The sequence below is a fragment of the Aulonocara sp. 'chitande type north' Nkhata Bay genome, linkage group LG22 (genome assembly GCF_057382095.1).
Source record: "Aulonocara sp. 'chitande type north' Nkhata Bay isolate Kocher_YH1m ecotype deep benthic linkage group LG22, A_spYH_male_GT1.1, whole genome shotgun sequence".
Lineage (NCBI taxonomy): Eukaryota > Metazoa > Chordata > Actinopteri > Cichliformes > Cichlidae > Aulonocara > Aulonocara sp. 'chitande type north' Nkhata Bay.
This window is the reverse complement of record NC_141364.1, coordinates 34,197,292-34,215,197: the sequence shown is the minus strand read 5'-3', so window position 1 is coordinate 34,215,197 and position 17,906 is coordinate 34,197,292. Positions and strand designations below refer to the sequence as shown.

Genomic DNA, 17,906 nt, shown 5'->3' with positions numbered 1-17,906 from the left:
CTTTCGAGCGTTTTCCTTATAAAACGCCGTTTTTACCGTTTCTTCCTGCAGTAAATATAAACAACGACAGTATTCAGGAAGAAAACCAAACACTGCAGATATTTTATCATAACTCTGGTTTTACGTGGCCGATCAACACGATTTAAAAACTGGTATAAAGTCCACACTTTTCCCGTCAGTTGTTCCGTCTGTCCTGCTCACATCTCCAATGGTTGTACACGTTGTCATTAACGTGGCTTCACTCCACATCAGCCGCTTTGCTAAAACACCGGCACATAAGGACGCTGTCATAGCCTGTCAGCCACGTTGATCAGCTGCGTATATACGAATGTGAATCACATCATTGGCTGGACTTTGGGATAAGGTGGCATCGTTCTGATCCCATACGGGAGCAGCCAGTCACTGACTCACACTGCAAACAGAATTGTTAAAGTTTTAATTTTAATTTCAATTCAGGTTAGTTTTTTTTTTTTTTTTGTGCGCAACGCAGATTTGCACAACATTGGATGGGAGTAGTAGTAGTACTAGTACCATTCAACCACATCCCTTAAGTTATTGTGCAGGGCGGGTGCTTTGGGAGTATGGGATATCATGCTCGTTGTTGCAAGCTATTTGTCCCTGCAACACCAGAGCTGGTCTGCATTGGTCTGACTGTTTCTTGGTGGGTGTTGGACTCTCCCAGGGCTGCTCGTTGACACCAATGCTCTGCATCATTTTTATGAACAGAATTGTAAGCACAGTCATGGGGCACATAGTGTCTGGTTCAGTTTTAGCTCTGGCAGATGACGTGGTTTTGTTGTTTCATGGAGTAATGACTGCCAGCTTGTACTGGAGTGGTTTGTGGCTGGATTGAGCTGTGCTCACCCACAGAGACAGGGTGTAGAGTCCAGATATTTGGGGTAGAGCCCGTGCTCTTCTGTGTCGACAGGAGGCAGTTGGGATGGGATGATGACCAGGGGCACCTCCTCTGTGGGGCGGTCCAGTAATGTCCCACCAGGCGGAGACCTCGGGGTAGACCCAGGATACGCTGGAGAGATGACATCTTTTGGTTGACTTGGATGGATATGCAACATACCAAAACAGACCTTTAAACAGATTGTAATAGGTGATTGTGGCACTGTTACTATTTTCAGGTGGTCTACTTTTTTTGGTCAGTCTTAACTAGAGACATTGGTGATGCTAAATTAAAAGAAAAAAGAGTTTTTATTTTAAAAGCTCGTCCATGGCATCATGCAGAGTTTCAATGATTTGACATGAAATGATAATTTACTGTAATTCATAAATGGACTATAATATTTGGTCATCTGCCTCGAGATGCATATTAATGTCAGTGACTTCCATTCTTAATTCATATTTTCTAATGATGCTGACCCGCTGTTTGCCACTTTAACACCTGTGTGTGACAAAATATTGTTTACCGTGCAAATTTGAAATACATTTAAATCTCAAGGCTGTCATTATTATTGACGAGGACGCCTCATTAGTATGACTGAGCATAACCTCTCTGGGATTAATAAGTGCCTTTACAGAAACGGACCACACAATGTTTCATTGTTTAAATCTATATATATAGATATATATAAATATATAGAGATATATAAAACACTTTTAGACTCAACTAATTTTGCAAACAATTAGTTGAGTCTAAAAGTGACAAGAAAAACAAATAAATTGGAATTTTTGGTTTACAAATTTCCACACTAAATGTTTTTCAGCAATTTAAAATTCTTCGCGCAACAAGAGACAATAAATCTTAGTGCTATTTTGTACATTTACATGCATTCGCACAGTTTTTCATGGCGCAATCCCTGAATTTGATTTAGCTGCTGACCTAAACCAAAATGTTATTTTGGTTTTTGTGCAGGTATTCATTATTCTAAGTAAATCCCAAATAATTGCACTAATATGTGCCCTATCTTTCCATAAGCTGCACAGCAGGATCTAAATACACATTAGAGTCTTATTGGTGAAAAATCAGGGCCATGTGTTAAAACCCTTCTTAGAACCTTCTTAGTGTTGTAGTACTCACCAAGTGGCTTCAAGAATAAACTGACCTAAGGGAACTTGTTAGTCGGTTCTGTTAAAATACCCAGAGGATAAGCAATGGTCAAAATGTAAAGGCCAAGGTTATGAGGTTAGGAAAGGATCGCGGTTAAGATAATTCTTGTATCATATGCGACCCCTCCTCAGGCAGGTTTTTTAACCATTTGTGTTTTCGTGGACCAGCTTTTCTTTAGATTTGTGTGTGTGAGATGTTTCTTACAGTAGGTGCATCATGTAATGTCTTAATCTGTGACATCGCCACTGTCTGTGGTACATCACGGATTTGTGAAGTGTAAGATTAGAGCCCTATGTCGTCATAAATCTCTGCTTCCCAATTCGGCCGGGTGGTGGCGGGTGGGGCAGTTGCAAGGTGTTGTTTGTGGTCTGTGGATTTGTTGGATAAAGCGTTTGCTCCTAAGTACGGTCAACTCCATCAAGTCCTTTCAGATCAGGAGTTATTTTCTTCATTTCGTGGCTTGATGCCAGCTCAGGTTTTTCTTTTTTGAGAGCAGATAGTTCTCCGGGTAGACCCAGAAGTTTTTATGGTGCTCTGCTGAAGGTCTTCATCATGAACTATTGCATTCCGGACATGTACGAGATGCCTCACACCGGCGTCGGAAGCTATTCGGTGCAGGGAGGTGGGGAATATTGCATGTACTCGGACGAAGGGTCCGGGTATGGCAACTGTGAGCCTCAGCCCCTTCATCATCCACCCTGCATGGAGCAGGCTTGGTCCCCCAGCCAGCACTACTCGTGCTCCTACGCCGCGGGTCCTTCTGTTTTTAAGAGTGAGTTTTGCAGCATGGAGGTCCCTCTCAGTCACTTCCACCAGCCTGAGTACTTCCCCGAGATCAAACCTGAATTTTCACACCTGCGGTGGATGCAGAGTGCGCACAGAAAAGGTACGACATGCAGGCTGTGATTATTTAGCTCTTTAACAAAGTACCTGAGGGGCTGGAACTGCAGCTCGGACGTGTTCAGGTTGTTTAACTTGTTGAAGTTGCGAGTAACTTAAACAGTCTCCACTGTCTGTAATTAACTGGGTTTGTGTGTATGCAAGCGTGTGTGTGTGTGTGTGTGTGTGTGTGTGTGTGTGTGTGTATTTGAGTTTAGTTGTGTGTGTGTGTTTGAGTTTAGCTGTGTGTGTCTGTGTGTGTGTGTGTGTGTGTGCACATGTGTGTGTGTGTGCACATGTGTGTGTGTATTTGAGTTTAGTTGTGTGTGTGTGTGTGTGTGTGTGTGTGTGTGTGTGTGTGTGTGTATTTGAGTTTAGCTGTGTGTGTCTGTGTGTGTGTGTGTGTGTGTGTGTGTGTGTGTGTGTGTGTGTGTCTATAATATAACAGACTTGTAATACACTTGCTCAAACTGATGATTGGTCCTTCTTGATCATCGATCAATGATGTCTGGGATTTTCGAATTAAGTCCGATAAGCATAAATCCAAGACATAAGGCATCGTGCGCTGGTCTGTGATCAGGGCTTGTAGCTGTGTTTGATTGAGGTAGACGGGGTTCCTTATTGATTGCTGTTGAGGCAACAGAAGGCTGACAAAAGATATTGATCGGTTTGTTAACCTGCTGTCCTGGTGACAGAATTCACTCAACCCAATCTCAAATACAAGATAGACTCCACAATATTAGAGTCTACAAAGATTTTTCCATGAAGTGTGTTAGAAGCATCAGCGTTTACCTGCCACTCCACACTCTGCTGTTAGCAAGTGTGACCACCTACAGAAAAGAACAGGTTTTGGCAGTTTGCTCATCTAGAGCATTCAGGTAACTACTAAAACAATTCCACAGGTTCCCAAGAGCCAAGGTCTCAACAAATTCACCCCATCGTCAAACTACGCAATATTCAGAAAATGCCAAAAATCCAAGACCAACATCTCAGACTCTACAGGCTTCAGTTAGCATGTTCATAGCAGTAGAATTAGAAAGAAACTGAACAACTATCGCTTGTTTGTAAGCGTTGCCAGAAGAAAGCCTCTAAAATAACATGACAGCATGGCTTAGACTTAGGAACAAACCTCAACACCACAAGAACTTTGCAAAGCAGCGATGTCAAGAGATAAAGCACCTTGTTTGGAGAAAACCAAACACAGCAGGGCAGTACAAATGCTGCATAGCAACTGTCGAGGACAGCAGTGGAGCAGTGATGATTTGGACTCGTTTAGCAGCCACAGATCCTGAATACGTTATAGTCTCTGAGCTGACCATGAACGTCTCTGTATACAAAAGTATTCCAGACTCAAGCTAAAGCTAAGGCCTTGGGGGGAGTGGTGCCTGATCAAAATCTAGACCTCAACTCAGTGTCAGAGCTGTGCATGAAAACTTCCCTGCAAATCTCAACAAAGTGAAGAAATATTATAAAGAAGATGGGCCAGCGACAGACGTGCCCACTGCTGAGTCATGGGGGGTGTAGTTTTTAACAGGACTACAACGAGTCATGTTACATCATTCTGTAGTGTGTATTTTATGCAAATGCACACATTCATTCATATATGTGTGTGTGTGAGTGTGTATACAATTATCTTTTTACTACTGTGCAAAGAATAGTACATTGCCCCAATTTTAATTAATATCTAATAAAAAATGAATGTGTTTGGACAAACATTGTGAATGGCAGTCGTCAAATTTACTTGACATTCGTTTGCCTTATTTTTAAAATTAAAACAAATCCAGTTGTCTCCTTCTTTTCTCTCTAGGGTACATACCAAGTTACCTGGACAAGGATGAGCTATGCGTAGTGTGTGGGGACAAAGCTACAGGCTACCACTATCGCTGTATTACCTGTGAAGGTTGCAAGGTAAACCATGTGACCACATGGCCTCAGCCTTCGCCGTCTCCCTGTTCTGATCACGTCGCCTTCTGTTTTCTAGGGATTCTTCAGGCGGACAATCCAGAAGAATCTCAATCCAACTTACGCCTGTAAGTACGAGGGCAAATGTGTTATTGACAAAGTGACCAGGAACCAGTGCCAGGAATGTCGCTTCAAGAAGTGCATTGCAGTGGGAATGGCAACAGACTGTAAGTGGCCTCAGTAACAGGATATTTGACTCTTGTCTTTATAGCTTTTATGTCACTTTTGCATTTCTGCTGTTCTTCAATTGGAAAAAAAGAATTCTGACATTTATTTACAAAAACAATGCCATTTATAAAGAAAGTGCAGAATTAGTAACAAAATCAACAAAGAAAAGTTGGATTTAAAGAAAGTTCATCAGGGTTTGTCATCACCTGAAATATATTTACTCCAAATAAAAGCAGTGATGATTTTTCACCACATGGAAAAACAAATAATGGTCTCCATATTCACGTTTTGTTTGATTGTGCCTTTCACATTTTTCATACAATGGAAAGTTTGTTTTCATGTGTGGGTCATTTGACTCTTAAAGCCTCCTGCTACATTGTATCTGCATCATTTTCTGAACGTCCAAAACATAAAACGGTTCAAAACACAAGAACAATCATGAAGCATGAACAAGTGTCACCTCAGCGGGATGTCATGTTCTGTGTTGGAACAACTCTGCACCTCAGCGAGTCATCATTTTATGCCCCCCTACCCTCCCCCCTCCTCTCCCTCTTTCCTTTTCCTTCCCGTCCACTCTCTTGGCCTCCCTTGGACCCCTGCTGACCCCCTTTATTTGCCCCAGTGGTGTTGGATGACAGCAAGCGGCTTGCCAAGCGGAAGCTAATCGAGGAGAACCGGGAGCGCCGTCGGAGGGAGGAACTGCAGAAGACGGCGTGGGACCGACTGGAGCCCACCCAAGAGGAGTGGGACCTCATCCGTATGGTGACCGAAGCCCATATGGCCACAAACGCCCAGGGCAACCACTGGAAGCAGAAGCGGAAATTCCTGGTGAGACATCGTCCTCCTCCTCCTTCCCTCCTCACCAAAGCCTTGATTGTATCGATTACTGTGCCCTGTTCAAACCACCAACCCCCCTGACCCCCACCTACCTCCCCCTCCCGCCCATCTCAGCCCGCTTCCAACCCGTCCCAGCCCCCTTCCGCTTCATGTCCCCGTCTCCTCCTCTTCCACCACCATTGTTCCACTGTTCCCTATGTTAATATGTCCATGTGTTTTTTTGTATCTCCTTGTAGAGTGGGGAGAATTAGCTGGACGATGGAGAAAAGTGTTTCCTCAACGCAGCAGCACTAATTTATATTGGAACATCTTACTCTTGTCTTATGTTTTGCCGAGCAGCAACTTTTAATTGCTAATACTAATGACTTGCTTTTTTTCGTGCTGTTAAATTTTCCTCTCTTTCTGTTTGTAGCTTTTGATTTCACACCTCACTCTGTTTTTGACTAATTTTGCTTTTTCTGTTAAGTTTGATTACTCTGTCCGGACTGAGAGTCTGTCAGCTGTTTGTTGGCGTTATACTGAGTTTCTATGGCACGATTAAAGGGAACGCTCATTAATCGCAGAATTATTTGATCGGCGGGGTTTGGCAAAAAAAGAAGGCTTATTTTTCAGGATACTGGGGAAACGGGGGGGAAAGACTTTCCCTGCAGCAACATGAACACAGCCTAATCTGTCTGCAAACTGTTGTTTTTCATGCAATTTGTTTCAAAAAGTGTTGAAAACGTGACCAAAGATTTGATTGAGGTCTCATACAAAGATCCGATGAAGAGCGTTCCCGAGGACCCGTTTGATCCGTGGTCCCGAGTCTTGCTGTGGAAACTCGTGTCCTATTTCTGTCTTTACCTGTTTTCTGTCTGCGCACTCTTTCATCTGTCTTCAGTTTTAACTTGTTTTATTTTAGTTGGCTTGACACGGGTTCTTCATTGAAACTTCACGATTCCTGTTGATTATCCAACAGGTCGAGGAAGCAATGCTTCTTAATGAAATAACATGTAATTTATTCTATACTTCTGACCAGAGTGCAGCGGGGGTGAAGGAAGCTAAGGTAAGACACACAGATACACGGTTCAGTTGAGCCTAACGACGGGTTTTCAGCCATTTACATGTAAAACGATGGATAAATAACAAATGATGCGATGAAACCAGCTGATGTCCACTCCTCGTTCTTTCAGCCTGAGGATATTGGTCAAGCGTCCACGGATAATGCACCTGAAGGAAGTAAAGTGGACATAGAAGCCTTCAGTCAGTTTACAAAAATTATCACCCCTGCCATAACCCGAGTGGTGGACTTTGCCAAAAAACTGCCTATGTTCTGTGAGGTAGGTTTGTTTGAGTGGAAAGGGTGACTGTGAATGTGTCACTGAGTGGTTAAAGCTGTATATTCAGATTGAATATGAATCTTTCACAGTCTTTGACATAATGGAAGTTCCACCTGTCCCTAAATAAGCCATTCTTCTCTTTAACCCAGCTGCCTTGTGAAGACCAGATCATCCTGTTGAAAGGCTGTTGCATGGAGATCATGTCGCTGCGGGCTGCTGTTCGCTACGATCCAGAGAGCGAGACCCTCACACTCAACGGCGAGATGGCAGTGACACGAGGTCAGCTCAAGAACGGAGGCTTGGGCGTCGTCTCAGACGCCATCTTTGACCTTGGCGTGTCGCTGTCCTCCTTTAACTTGGATGACTCTGAGGTGGCTCTTCTGCAAGCTGTTATCCTGCTTTCATCCGGTAATCGCCTAGAGTGCACACTTATCCGAGTACATAAGAGGTTATTAAAGGGTTTTCTTTCTCGCTCTTCTAGGTCTCGCTCTGTTTTAGCACAGCGGCGTTACTGCGTTCTTATTACACCGTTGGTAACGTCGGCTTACAGGGAACAGATTTTTAGGAAGTACAGCAGCGTGAATCTGCAGCTGCACAGCTTGTGTGAATACTTGGTTTTGACATGAAATCTATATCAAACCACAGTTTAATCAATTAATCACCGTAATCATTGTGAGGAGCTTTGGCCTGTTAGCTTGTTTCTGGCTCCACTGGCATTTCTCTGTAATACTCTCATTGAAGATCAATACTCGTGTGCTTTATGGTGCAGACCCATCTGTCCTGACACTTTACAGTATCCACTGACGGTTAGATAACACTGCTATTGGGGCAACGAATCGCTTTGGGATAGAAAGTTAATTATTTGTGTTTATTGATCATCTTTAAATTTTAAATTTTTTTTGTTTCGTACTATTTGTACCAAAAAAGAAAAATAATTGTGAGTACTGCAATAAATAATAACTGACACTGTAGTGTATCCACAGCTGCGCCTGTGTTTAACTCATTTTCAGTCAGAAATGACATAAGAGTCATTCAAGGCATGAACACAATGTATTTGTACTGGATCTTTATTTTGGACATGTTTAAATAGTATAAGAACAACAAGAGAGAAAAAACAGACAAACAAACAAAACAATAATAATTATAAATAACTTACATGTTCAGAAACGAGCAGCACGAGCTCATTTAATCCAACCTCCTGTTCATGCCGTCTCCATCACAAGTTCTTCATTATAATTTCTTACATGTATTTTTTTATAACCTCGGTAACACGTATAACGATATATATGTTTACAGATATATCTACTTATATAAACCACACACCTGATCAGAGCCCTACCTCCACCACATTTGTTCCAAATCATCCCAAATAATACAGGAATTGACAAATACAGCAACCAGGTGATTCTCCATAAAAAGCTTTTGACTGAAACTGTGCGCGGTGTGCAGCGTGTCCTTAAAAACAACGAGGACAAAAGAAGAAGAACAGTATTTGACAGTTGTGTTAAGGCTGCTTCCTCATGCACAGGGCTTCATCGCAGAAGAAGAAGCCATGCCTAAGTGAGGGAAACAGGAGGAATAGGCTCAGATATGCCAAATACACAATAACTGGGTGGAAGGAGGTGAGGGAGCATCCACACAGCAGCCAGTGGTGCTGGAGATCCAGTTAAGTCAGATTTGGATCCAACTGGGATGATCTTCATATTCCAGTATGACAGTGATCCCAAACACATAATCAAATCAGTCATAGATAGACCCTTGTGAGTTGTAATTAAGCTATTGTAAGCCATCCTTCCTATTAGCAAAGGAAGACCAAAGGTTATCAGGGTTCTCTCAGCACTGTTCCTCAGGGACAAACGCTTTACAGCTCTGCAGGACGCTGCATAACAACACTGTTGGTGTGCTTGTGTCTTCAGATCGTCCAGGCCTAACTAGTGTGGAGCGAATCGAGCGTTGCCAAGAGGAGTTCCTGTTGGCCTTTGAACATTATATCAACTACCGCAAACACAAAGTGGCACATTTCTGGCCCAAGCTGCTAATGAAGGTGACAGACCTGCGGATGATCGGCACCTGCCACGCCAGCCGATTCCTCCACATGAAAGTGGAGTGTCCCACCGAGCTGTTCCCTCCTCTGTTTCTGGAGGTCTTCGAGGACTGACCAGTGGATTTCTGTGTGTGTGTGCGTGCGTGTGTGTGCGCCTGGGCACCCTGGTGGTCTCAGGGGTGGAACCAGCAGAAAGCCCGTCACAACGAACCTTCTAACAGCACTACTGAGTGTCACTTCATTCCACCTTAGAGTAGCTCTCTGGTCTATTTTTGGATGAAACCATTCCTGACAGTGCGGGTACATGTGAATAGCTTTTTGACTTTTCTGGTTTGTTCTGTTATTGTTGTCATGGATATAACATCTCACCTCAGATTTGACTCTAGGTTTTTTGTTTTCATTATTGCATCATGGTAATCTTATCAACACTTGTTTGTTCGTTAGAAGCCAAGCACATGTTGTATATTCCTTCCTTTATGTTGAAATACTCGGCTGCTCGCCTCATCCACGACACGAGACGCCGTCAGCAAACCCGCTCCACTTTACCGCATTAATATATCAACCTTCGTCCATCTGGTGAGTGTCCAGTCTGTCCGGTGCCTCGCCATCCTACTGTGACCGTTAAAAACGCGTACTCTAACGGACCGCAGCTCGCAGGTGTCTGCAAGTCTCTCGGCAGCCGCACATTACGAGGTTAAGTTGCAACGCTGCATTCCAGAGCTGTCGGAAAAACAAACGTCAGCTCGAGACACGCTCCGAGCGAGAAACCTGAGCAGGATTTTGCAATATTAAAGGGGACCTGTGTGTCTTTTCTCAGTTGATGTTGCAATGCTGATTGTTCCTATTAAACATGACCAAAGTTTCAAATCATTTACTAAATATATGTAAAAACAATCCCAGCACTTGGACTGCTATTAAATCGAGGTTTCCAAAGGTTTTTCTCGCACCTTCTGTGACACTCGTTTGCTGCAGGCGGTAGAGCTCGTCCTGAGCCAGGCTTCCCGAAGCCGTCCTATTGGAAGAAAGTGGCTCGTTAGGTAAGGCGAACCTTAACGAGGCAGCGCTAAACAGGATGCTTTTAGTCAAAGGATAAACCGATAGTCTGCATGACGCACAAATCTAAGGACACTAGTCTGTTGGAGTGTCTCTACTAGAGTAATGAGTCCCCTCAAACTTCACACGGTGGCAGTGCACACTGCAAACACAACTTCTCTCTGGCCCTTCACACACACACACACACACACACGCTGGGCTTTCAGCTAACAGTAAGTCTACTTACTCAACCCTTAAAATGATATGTGGCATTTTGCAGGATATTGCATAAATACTGTTGCACTACAGCAGCATATATGGGCCAGCGAAATAGTCAAAGGTCAGCTCTCTGTTTATGAGCAGGAAGCATCTTTGTGTCTGGCTGAAAGCAAAGAGTGTTTATGAAATCAGAGTGTGGACACTAATAAACTGAGAGAGTGTCTCTCGCTTGTTGTTAATTGCCTTTGGACTTATTGTCAGACAGCATGATATGACCGGTGCTTTGATACTTTATAGACTAATGATTAATTAGCACAACCTCAAAGCATTTCATATGCAACTCTGACAGATTAACTGAAAATGCAGAGGTTCTGTGCGTTCAAACCTGTACAGTGCAAAAAATCTTGCTCGAGTTTCTGTTTGTCTTTATTTCGACAAGAAACAAAACAACGAAACAACAAAACCAAAACTGCGATGTAGACGTGAGCGACAGTGAATGGAATGCAGAAGCAGCATTAAAATGAGCCGCTCGTCGTGCCGGAGACTCGTCACACGGTGGCACTGAGGCCAGGATCGTCTGTGTGTCACAGTACTGCATGTTGTGCCAAAACCAGGTGAACAATGCCCTCACTGCATCCTCCCTCCACTTCCTTAGTTGAGTATAAATTGGCTCCCTGTCGGTCCACACACAGGCTGTCCTATTTGCTGTGTTTCAGTCTGCGGTTGGAACTTCAACTATAAGACCAGCATTAGATTTCAGTGTTTCATCTCAGCCATGTTGCCTCAAAGTCAGATAATTAGTCAGCATTTTTTCTGTTTGTTTAGTGTCTCCGTGAGTGGACGTGGGCTTTCTATTAAAACAGTGAAGTCATGGTGCTATGGTGAGTTGGGGCTATGGCTGATTGAAGCGTATTGTTATATACATGTCTGAATAAGAGCAGGATGGCATGCATATAGTACAGTAACACACATGCACATATACAGAATGTACAGTACATCTGTGCAGCTGTTGTGCAGCAACTGATCAGCCACAACAATAAGACTGGCACAGATGCTGGGTCCCACTCGGGTACTGGCAGTGGTTTTTGGAGTGGGCCTCTGTCTGCCTCGGTTGGAGGGTTGGTAAATGGGAGAGTTTACCAGCAGAGAAGACCAGTGTTCACCTGTAACTGGTTTTAGTGATGTGGCTGATTGGTGTATCGCTCACACAGATAACACATGGGTCCGACTCCACGACTGTGACCGACCTGTGGCATTCAGAGGCCAAGTAAACTGTATGCTTCGCCATCACCAAGGTACACTGACGAGGCTGGTGAGATTGTGAAAAGTAGAGCTCTTTGTTCTTTAGCCTCTGGTTTTGTTTTTTTTCTTGAAAAAGCCTCGGTATGGTATTGCCGTTTGCAATCTGACAGACCTCGGCTCTTTATATTTCGCTTTTTCGAGCTTCACACTACTCCTCAAAGCAGCTTGTATTTTATTTTGTTTCTTCTCATTTCTGTGAAGTGATGCCTTTTTATCAAAGCAATAGAATTGCTGCAGTGTTTGAATGACCCGGACCTCACACATATACACCTCGCAAACTGTACAGATTCAGATAAATGCACAGACAATCAGAGGGAGAGGCACCCGAGCTCAGGCTGGTCCCCGTCGACATGAAGGGCCGGGCCGGGCCCCGCTGAGACGGAGCCATTCAGAAACGTAACGGTTGGCCACGTTTACATGCACCCCTGCGTCTGCAGCCAACGAAAGACTTTGTTATGTGAAGAAGCCTTCGACGAAAGCTGTCAGAACGCGCATCCAACATCAACGAGCTAGACTCATTAACGTAACATCACCTGTGTTTCTAATGAAATAAATGTCTTCATGTCTCAGTAGCAGGGGCTGGCTGCACAAACACATCAGAAGTTGGCTGACTATCTAATGTTCAACCCAACAGTCCCAGGATCTCAGCTCAGGACTTCAATGTCCCTTTGGTGTGCTTCTGTTGGTTAGAACATGTAGATTGAACAAAGTCATGTAAAAAGCATCATTTTTATGCGGTAAACATGGTTTGTTGTTGCACGTTCCCGGTTCTTAGGCTCTCTTTCACGTCTTTTTTTAACTAAAGACTTTTAGTCTAGTCTCAGGAATTTGGCAGTGTAACTTTTCAGACATTCAGCTAAAGTAGCAGCAACTATTGTTTGCAGCCCGAAAAACAAAAAGCTGTGTTTGCTCTTGATTTGGCCTGCCAGTCCTCCACCAGGATAGTTGTTGGGCTGTAATTAGCCGCTACCTCATGAGCGGGGAATTTTGGCCTGGGAATCAAAACTGGAACTTTGTTACTGCTGTCAAATGTAATAACAGTTCCCGAGTTTGTGCAGATGATTCTGTTTTCCTGTGCAGGTAAAGAGACACTAAGAAAGCTGCACAGATTTTAACCACTGAAAGTCCAAAATTAGGTGATTAACAGCTTTATGTGTAATGTGTTTTTGTAGCGTGCAGTAGATTGAACAAAGGTTTCTTTAACAGGCTGATGATATTTCTGTGAAACCACACCCCCTCTCTGAAGCTGCCCGACAGCGCAGTCATTCTCTTTGTGGCTTCATGTTCAGGATGCTCATCATAAGCATAAAATGAGCCACTGTGTGATCAGGACAGTGACAGCCGTCAGTTTCTTTCACATCAGCCCGTGTTCCTCCTTACTTTCTAGTTTGTTGCATTTTTCAATTTGCTGACTTCAGCTACAACGAGGGGATTACTGAGACCACCTCCCTCATGCTAAACATACAGTTTGAATATTGCCCGATGGTTTATAGGTCAGTGTGGAGTAGCTTAACACAAAGAAGAAGAAGAGATGAAAGTCAGAGCGTTGCAGGCTTACTCGTTGGAGGCAAAACATAAAGGCAAGGGTGGCTCAAAACTTTTGCACAGTACTGTATCTAAAGCCTAGCCCTGTGATTGGATGGATGGAGCCAGCCTGTCTGTGCAGCCAGCCCCGTTGTCAGAGAATGAACTTGAAGGTAGAGACGTCTCACAGTTATCATAAAAGTCACATAGATACTGTAAAACTAATGCAGGTCACAGTTAAAGAACTGCTGAAAAACACAATAATCAATAATCATGAAGAAGAACCAGTGTGAAACAGTGACCTGGATAAAAACAATGAGGAGGGCATTATTTGGTTTCTGTAAAAAAAAATATAAATAACCTGTCAGTAATACTTTCACTCATAAATGTAATAAAGTCGAGCAGTTCATAACAATAAACCTGTCAGTTTTATGGTTGAGGCAAATGATGGCCTTGATGTAGTAATATATCATCAAACCTGTAAAGTTATTTCAGTCTGTGGGCGCTCTAATATGAATCCTGAAAGTTTAGCTTAAAAAGCTGGAGAGCAGCCGGGCTCTTTGACAGCTCCTACCCACGTTCCTCTGGGTTCTCCCGATGACTTTGTTGGCATGTTGATCAGTTATCTGAGCGTTTTACTGAAAAAAGCACTGAAGAGGAAGTGAAACCAAAACAAGGAGTTAAAACTTGCAAAGATCTGCAACAGTCAAATAGTTCACAGCAGGATGATGAATGCAGCTTTAATCCAAAATAATCGACATGTTTTTTTACACTTTGATACATAGTTTCACTTTTCTTTTTTTCCTTTTTTGCGGGACGGCTATAAATTGGGTATCTTGTATCCTGGCTGTGTTCACTGAGCACATACGCAGAGCTGTGGTGCACGTAAACGTCGTCATTGCTCACCGCTGGTTAGGAACATGTTCATTTTACCTGAGGAGGTGAATGTTGGCCGTGATATCTCCCGTGAGTTGTTGCTCGTAAGGTTTCTCAGTTACAACCAATAGCAAGAGTTGCGCCATAGAGAAGCTATTTTACAGTACAAAGGAAAAGGATGTATATTTTCAGACTGCAGATTTTTTTTACGGATGTTAGCATAATATGAACATATTGTTTTTGCATAGTGTTAAAAAGATACAGTGTTGCTCTCAAATGTATTTCCACATCTGATGGAGACGTATTTAAAAAAACAAATGATAAAAACAGTTAAATTAGCTGGATTCATGTCCAAAAGAAACCACACATGAGCACGTTTAGGGACAGCGTGGTCAGAAGGAGGCGGTCATCCACAGTCGGCACAGATTTCTCTTCTCTCCTTGTGTGTTTGAGTGTCTTCTTGTTTAAGTCATCTGTTTAATGCAAACCGGGAATTCGACCAGGAGGTGCAGAGAGATGTGAAAGTGAATCTGTGGCAGAAAAAAAGGAAGAACAAAGAATATTGTGTTCCTCAAACGGCTGTTGGACATTTTCAGCTTGGAGGACTGATGATTTTGATTTTGCCTGATGGGGGATGATTGCAGAATTTGTGATTTGGGTCTTAAGAATAAAGATGGTTTTGAGAGAATTTGATTTGGTGTCTTCACTTATTCAGACTTTGTAGGTGCTCTGTATGGCTGTTTGAATGGTTCACTGTGCACCCATTTTATGAAACACAGGTTAATGTGCAGTGCTGTGCAAAAGACTTGAGCCCACCTCGTTCTTTGTATTTTGCTTTAATTTTGCTCCGTGAATCGCTACCTTATCGTGGTGGAGGGGTTTGTGTGTCCCAGGGATCCCAGGGGCTATGTTGTCTGGGGGCTTTTGCCCCCTGGTAGGGTCTCCCATGGCAAATTGGTCCTGTGAGCGATTCAGAAGACCCTTATGAAGAGAACATCAAGGGAACAGTTTACTCTGCCCGGGATAGGGTTACCGGGGCCCCGCCCTGGAGCCAGGCCCGGGGAGGGTGCCCGAGGGCGAGCGTCTGGTGGCCGGGCAAAGCCTGAAGAGGAGACATGGGCCCATTCTCCCGCAGGCCCACCACCCACAGGAGGCGCCATAGGGGTCAGGCGCATTGTGTGCCGGGTGGCGGCCAGGAGCGGAGGCCCTGGCGGACTGATCCCCGGCTACCAAGACTGGCAATAGGGACATGGAATGTCACCTCTCTGGTGGGCAAGGAGCCTGAGTTAGAGCGTGAGGTTGAGAGGTACCGGCTAGATATAGTCAGGCTCACCTCTACGCATGGCTTGGGCTCTGGAACCAGTCTCCTGGAGCGGGGCTGGACTCTGTCTCAGTCTGGAGTTGCCCCTGGTGAGAGGCGGCGGGCTGGGGTGGGTATTCTAATATCCCCTCGGCTTGCTGCCGGTACGTTGGGGTTTTTCCCGGTGGATAAGAGGGTTTTTTCCCTGCGCCTTAGGGTCGGGGAACGGGTCCTGACTGTCATCTGCGCTTATGCGCCGAGTGGCAGTTCAGAGTACCCAGCCTTCTTAGAGTCCCTGTGGGGGGTGCTGGAAGGTGCTCCACCTGGAGACTCTGTTGTCCTGCTGGGAGACTTCAATGCTCACGTGGGTAACGACAGCGAGACCTGGAGGGGCGTGATTGGGAGGAACGGCCTCCCTGATCTGAACCCAAGCGGTGTTTTGTTATTGGACTTCTGTGCAAATCACAGTTTGACCATAGCGAACACCTTGTTCGAACATAAGAGTGTCCAGAAGTGTACGTGGCACCAGGACGCTCTAGGCCGCAGGTCGATGATCGATTTTGTAATCGTATCACCAGACCTGTCACCATATGTTCTGGACACTCGGGTAAAGAGAGGGGCTGAGCTGTCAACTGATCACCACCTGGTGGTGAGTTGGATCAGGTGGCGGGGGGAGGACGCTGGACAGACCCGGTGCACCTAAACGCGTAGTGAGGGTGTGCTGGGAACGTCTAGCAGAGGCCCCAGTCCGCGAGATCTTCAACACACACCTCCGGCAGAGCTTCAACAGCATTTCGAGGGAGACTGGGGACATTGAGTCCGAATGGACCATGTTCAGCGTCTCCATTGCCGAAGCTGCTGCATTGAGCTGCGGCCGTAAGGTGGTTGGTGCCTGCCGTGGTGGTAATCCCCGAACCAAATAGTGGACACCAGAAGTGAAGTGAGCCACCAGGCTGAAGAAGGAGTCCTATCGGGCTTGGTTAGCCTGTGGGACTCCGGAGGCAGCCAACAGGTATCGACAGACTAAGCGCAATGCGGCTCGGGCAGTGGCTGAAGCAAAAACTCGGGTGTGGGAGGAGTTCGGTGAGGCCATGGAAAAAGACTTTTGGACTGCCTTGAAGAGATTCTGGCAAACTGTCAGGCGTCTCAGGAGGGGAAAGCGGTGCTCTACCTGCACTGTGTATAGTGCTGGCGGAGCGCTGCTGACATCGACTGCGAAAATTGTCAGGTGGTGGAAGGAATACTTCGAGGACCTCCTTAATCCCACTGACACGTCTTCCGAGGAGGAAGCAGAGTCTGGGGATGAGGGGAATGACCCGCCAATTTCCGGGGGCGACGTCACTGAGGCAGTTAAACAACTCCTTGGTGGCAGAGCCCCTGGTGTTGATGAGGTCTGCCCCGAGTTCCTGAAGGCTCTGGACGTTGTAGGGCTGTCCTGGTTGACACGCCTCTGCAATGTTGCGTGGAGATCAGGGGCAGTACCCGTGGACTGGCAGACCGGGATGGTGGTCCCCATCTTTAAGAAGGGAGACTGGAGGGTGTGTTCCAACTACAGGGGGATCACACTCCTCAGCCTCCCTGGGAAAGTCTATGCCAGGGTGCTGGAGAGGAGAGTTCGTCCGTTAGTCGAACCTCGGATACAGGAGGAACAATGCGGTTTTCGTCCTGGTCGTGGAACACTGGACCAGCTCTTTATCCTCTCGAGGATACTTGAGGGTGCATGGGAGTTTGCCCAACCAGTCTACATGTGTTTTGTGGACTTGGAGAAGGCATTCGACCGTGTCCCTCGGGGTGTCCTGTGGGAGGTGTTGCGGGAGTATGGGGTGTCTGGCCCATTGCTACGGGCCATTCGATCCCTATACAACCGTTGCAAGAGCTTGGTTCGCATTGCCAGCAATAAATCGGACTCGTTCCCGGTGGGTGATGGGCTCCGCCAGGGCTGCCCTTTGTCACTGATTCTGTTCATAATTTTTATGGACAGGATTTCTAGGTGCAGCCAAGTGGCGGAGGGCTTTCGCTTTGGTGGCCTCAGAATCTCATCTCTGCTTTTCGCGGATGATGTGGTTCTGTTGGCTTCATCGGGTGGGGGCCTCCAGCTCACACTGGAACGGTTCGCAGCCGAGTGTGAAGCAGCGGGAATGAGGATCAGCACTTCCAAATCTGAGGCCATGGTTCTCAGCCGGAAAAGGGTGGAGTGCCCACTCCGAGTCGGGGATGAGTTCCTGCCCCAAGTGGAGGAGTTCAAGTATCAAGTCTTGTTAGCGAGTGATGGGAGAAGGGAGCCGGAGATCGACAGACGGATTGGGGCTGCGGCTGCAGTGATGCGGACGCTGCACCGGTCCGTCGTGGTGAAGAGGGAGCTGAGTGTAAAAGCGAAGCTCTCAA

The 17,906-nt window shown here is 45.4% G+C and overlaps 1 protein-coding gene across 4 annotated transcripts in view; it reads left to right on the top strand.

The window, feature by feature from the left end:
• Positions 1-14,909, top strand: part of thrb (thyroid hormone receptor beta) — a 116,119-nt gene extending 101,210 nt beyond the window's left edge. Inside the window, exons 1-8 of one of the 4 annotated variants that reach the window (XM_086279246.1) lie at positions 2,433-2,945; positions 4,746-4,846; positions 4,920-5,067; positions 5,691-5,896; positions 6,864-6,950; positions 7,078-7,224; positions 7,374-7,632; positions 9,141-14,909. In XM_086279246.1, the coding sequence (XP_086135372.1) occupies positions 2,612-2,945; positions 4,746-4,846; positions 4,920-5,067; positions 5,691-5,896; positions 6,864-6,950; positions 7,078-7,224; positions 7,374-7,632; positions 9,141-9,382 (1,524 nt within the window). In that variant the 5' untranslated portion in view covers positions 2,433-2,611 and the 3' untranslated portion in view covers positions 9,383-14,909. Of the gene's footprint in view, positions 1-2,432; positions 2,946-4,745; positions 4,847-4,919; positions 5,068-5,690; positions 5,897-6,863; positions 6,951-7,077; positions 7,225-7,373; positions 7,633-9,140 lie in introns of those variants that run through there. The other 3 variants (XM_086279247.1, XM_086279248.1, XM_086279249.1) reach the window with 3 other exon arrangements.
• Positions 14,910-17,906: the final 2,997 nt, after the last annotated feature.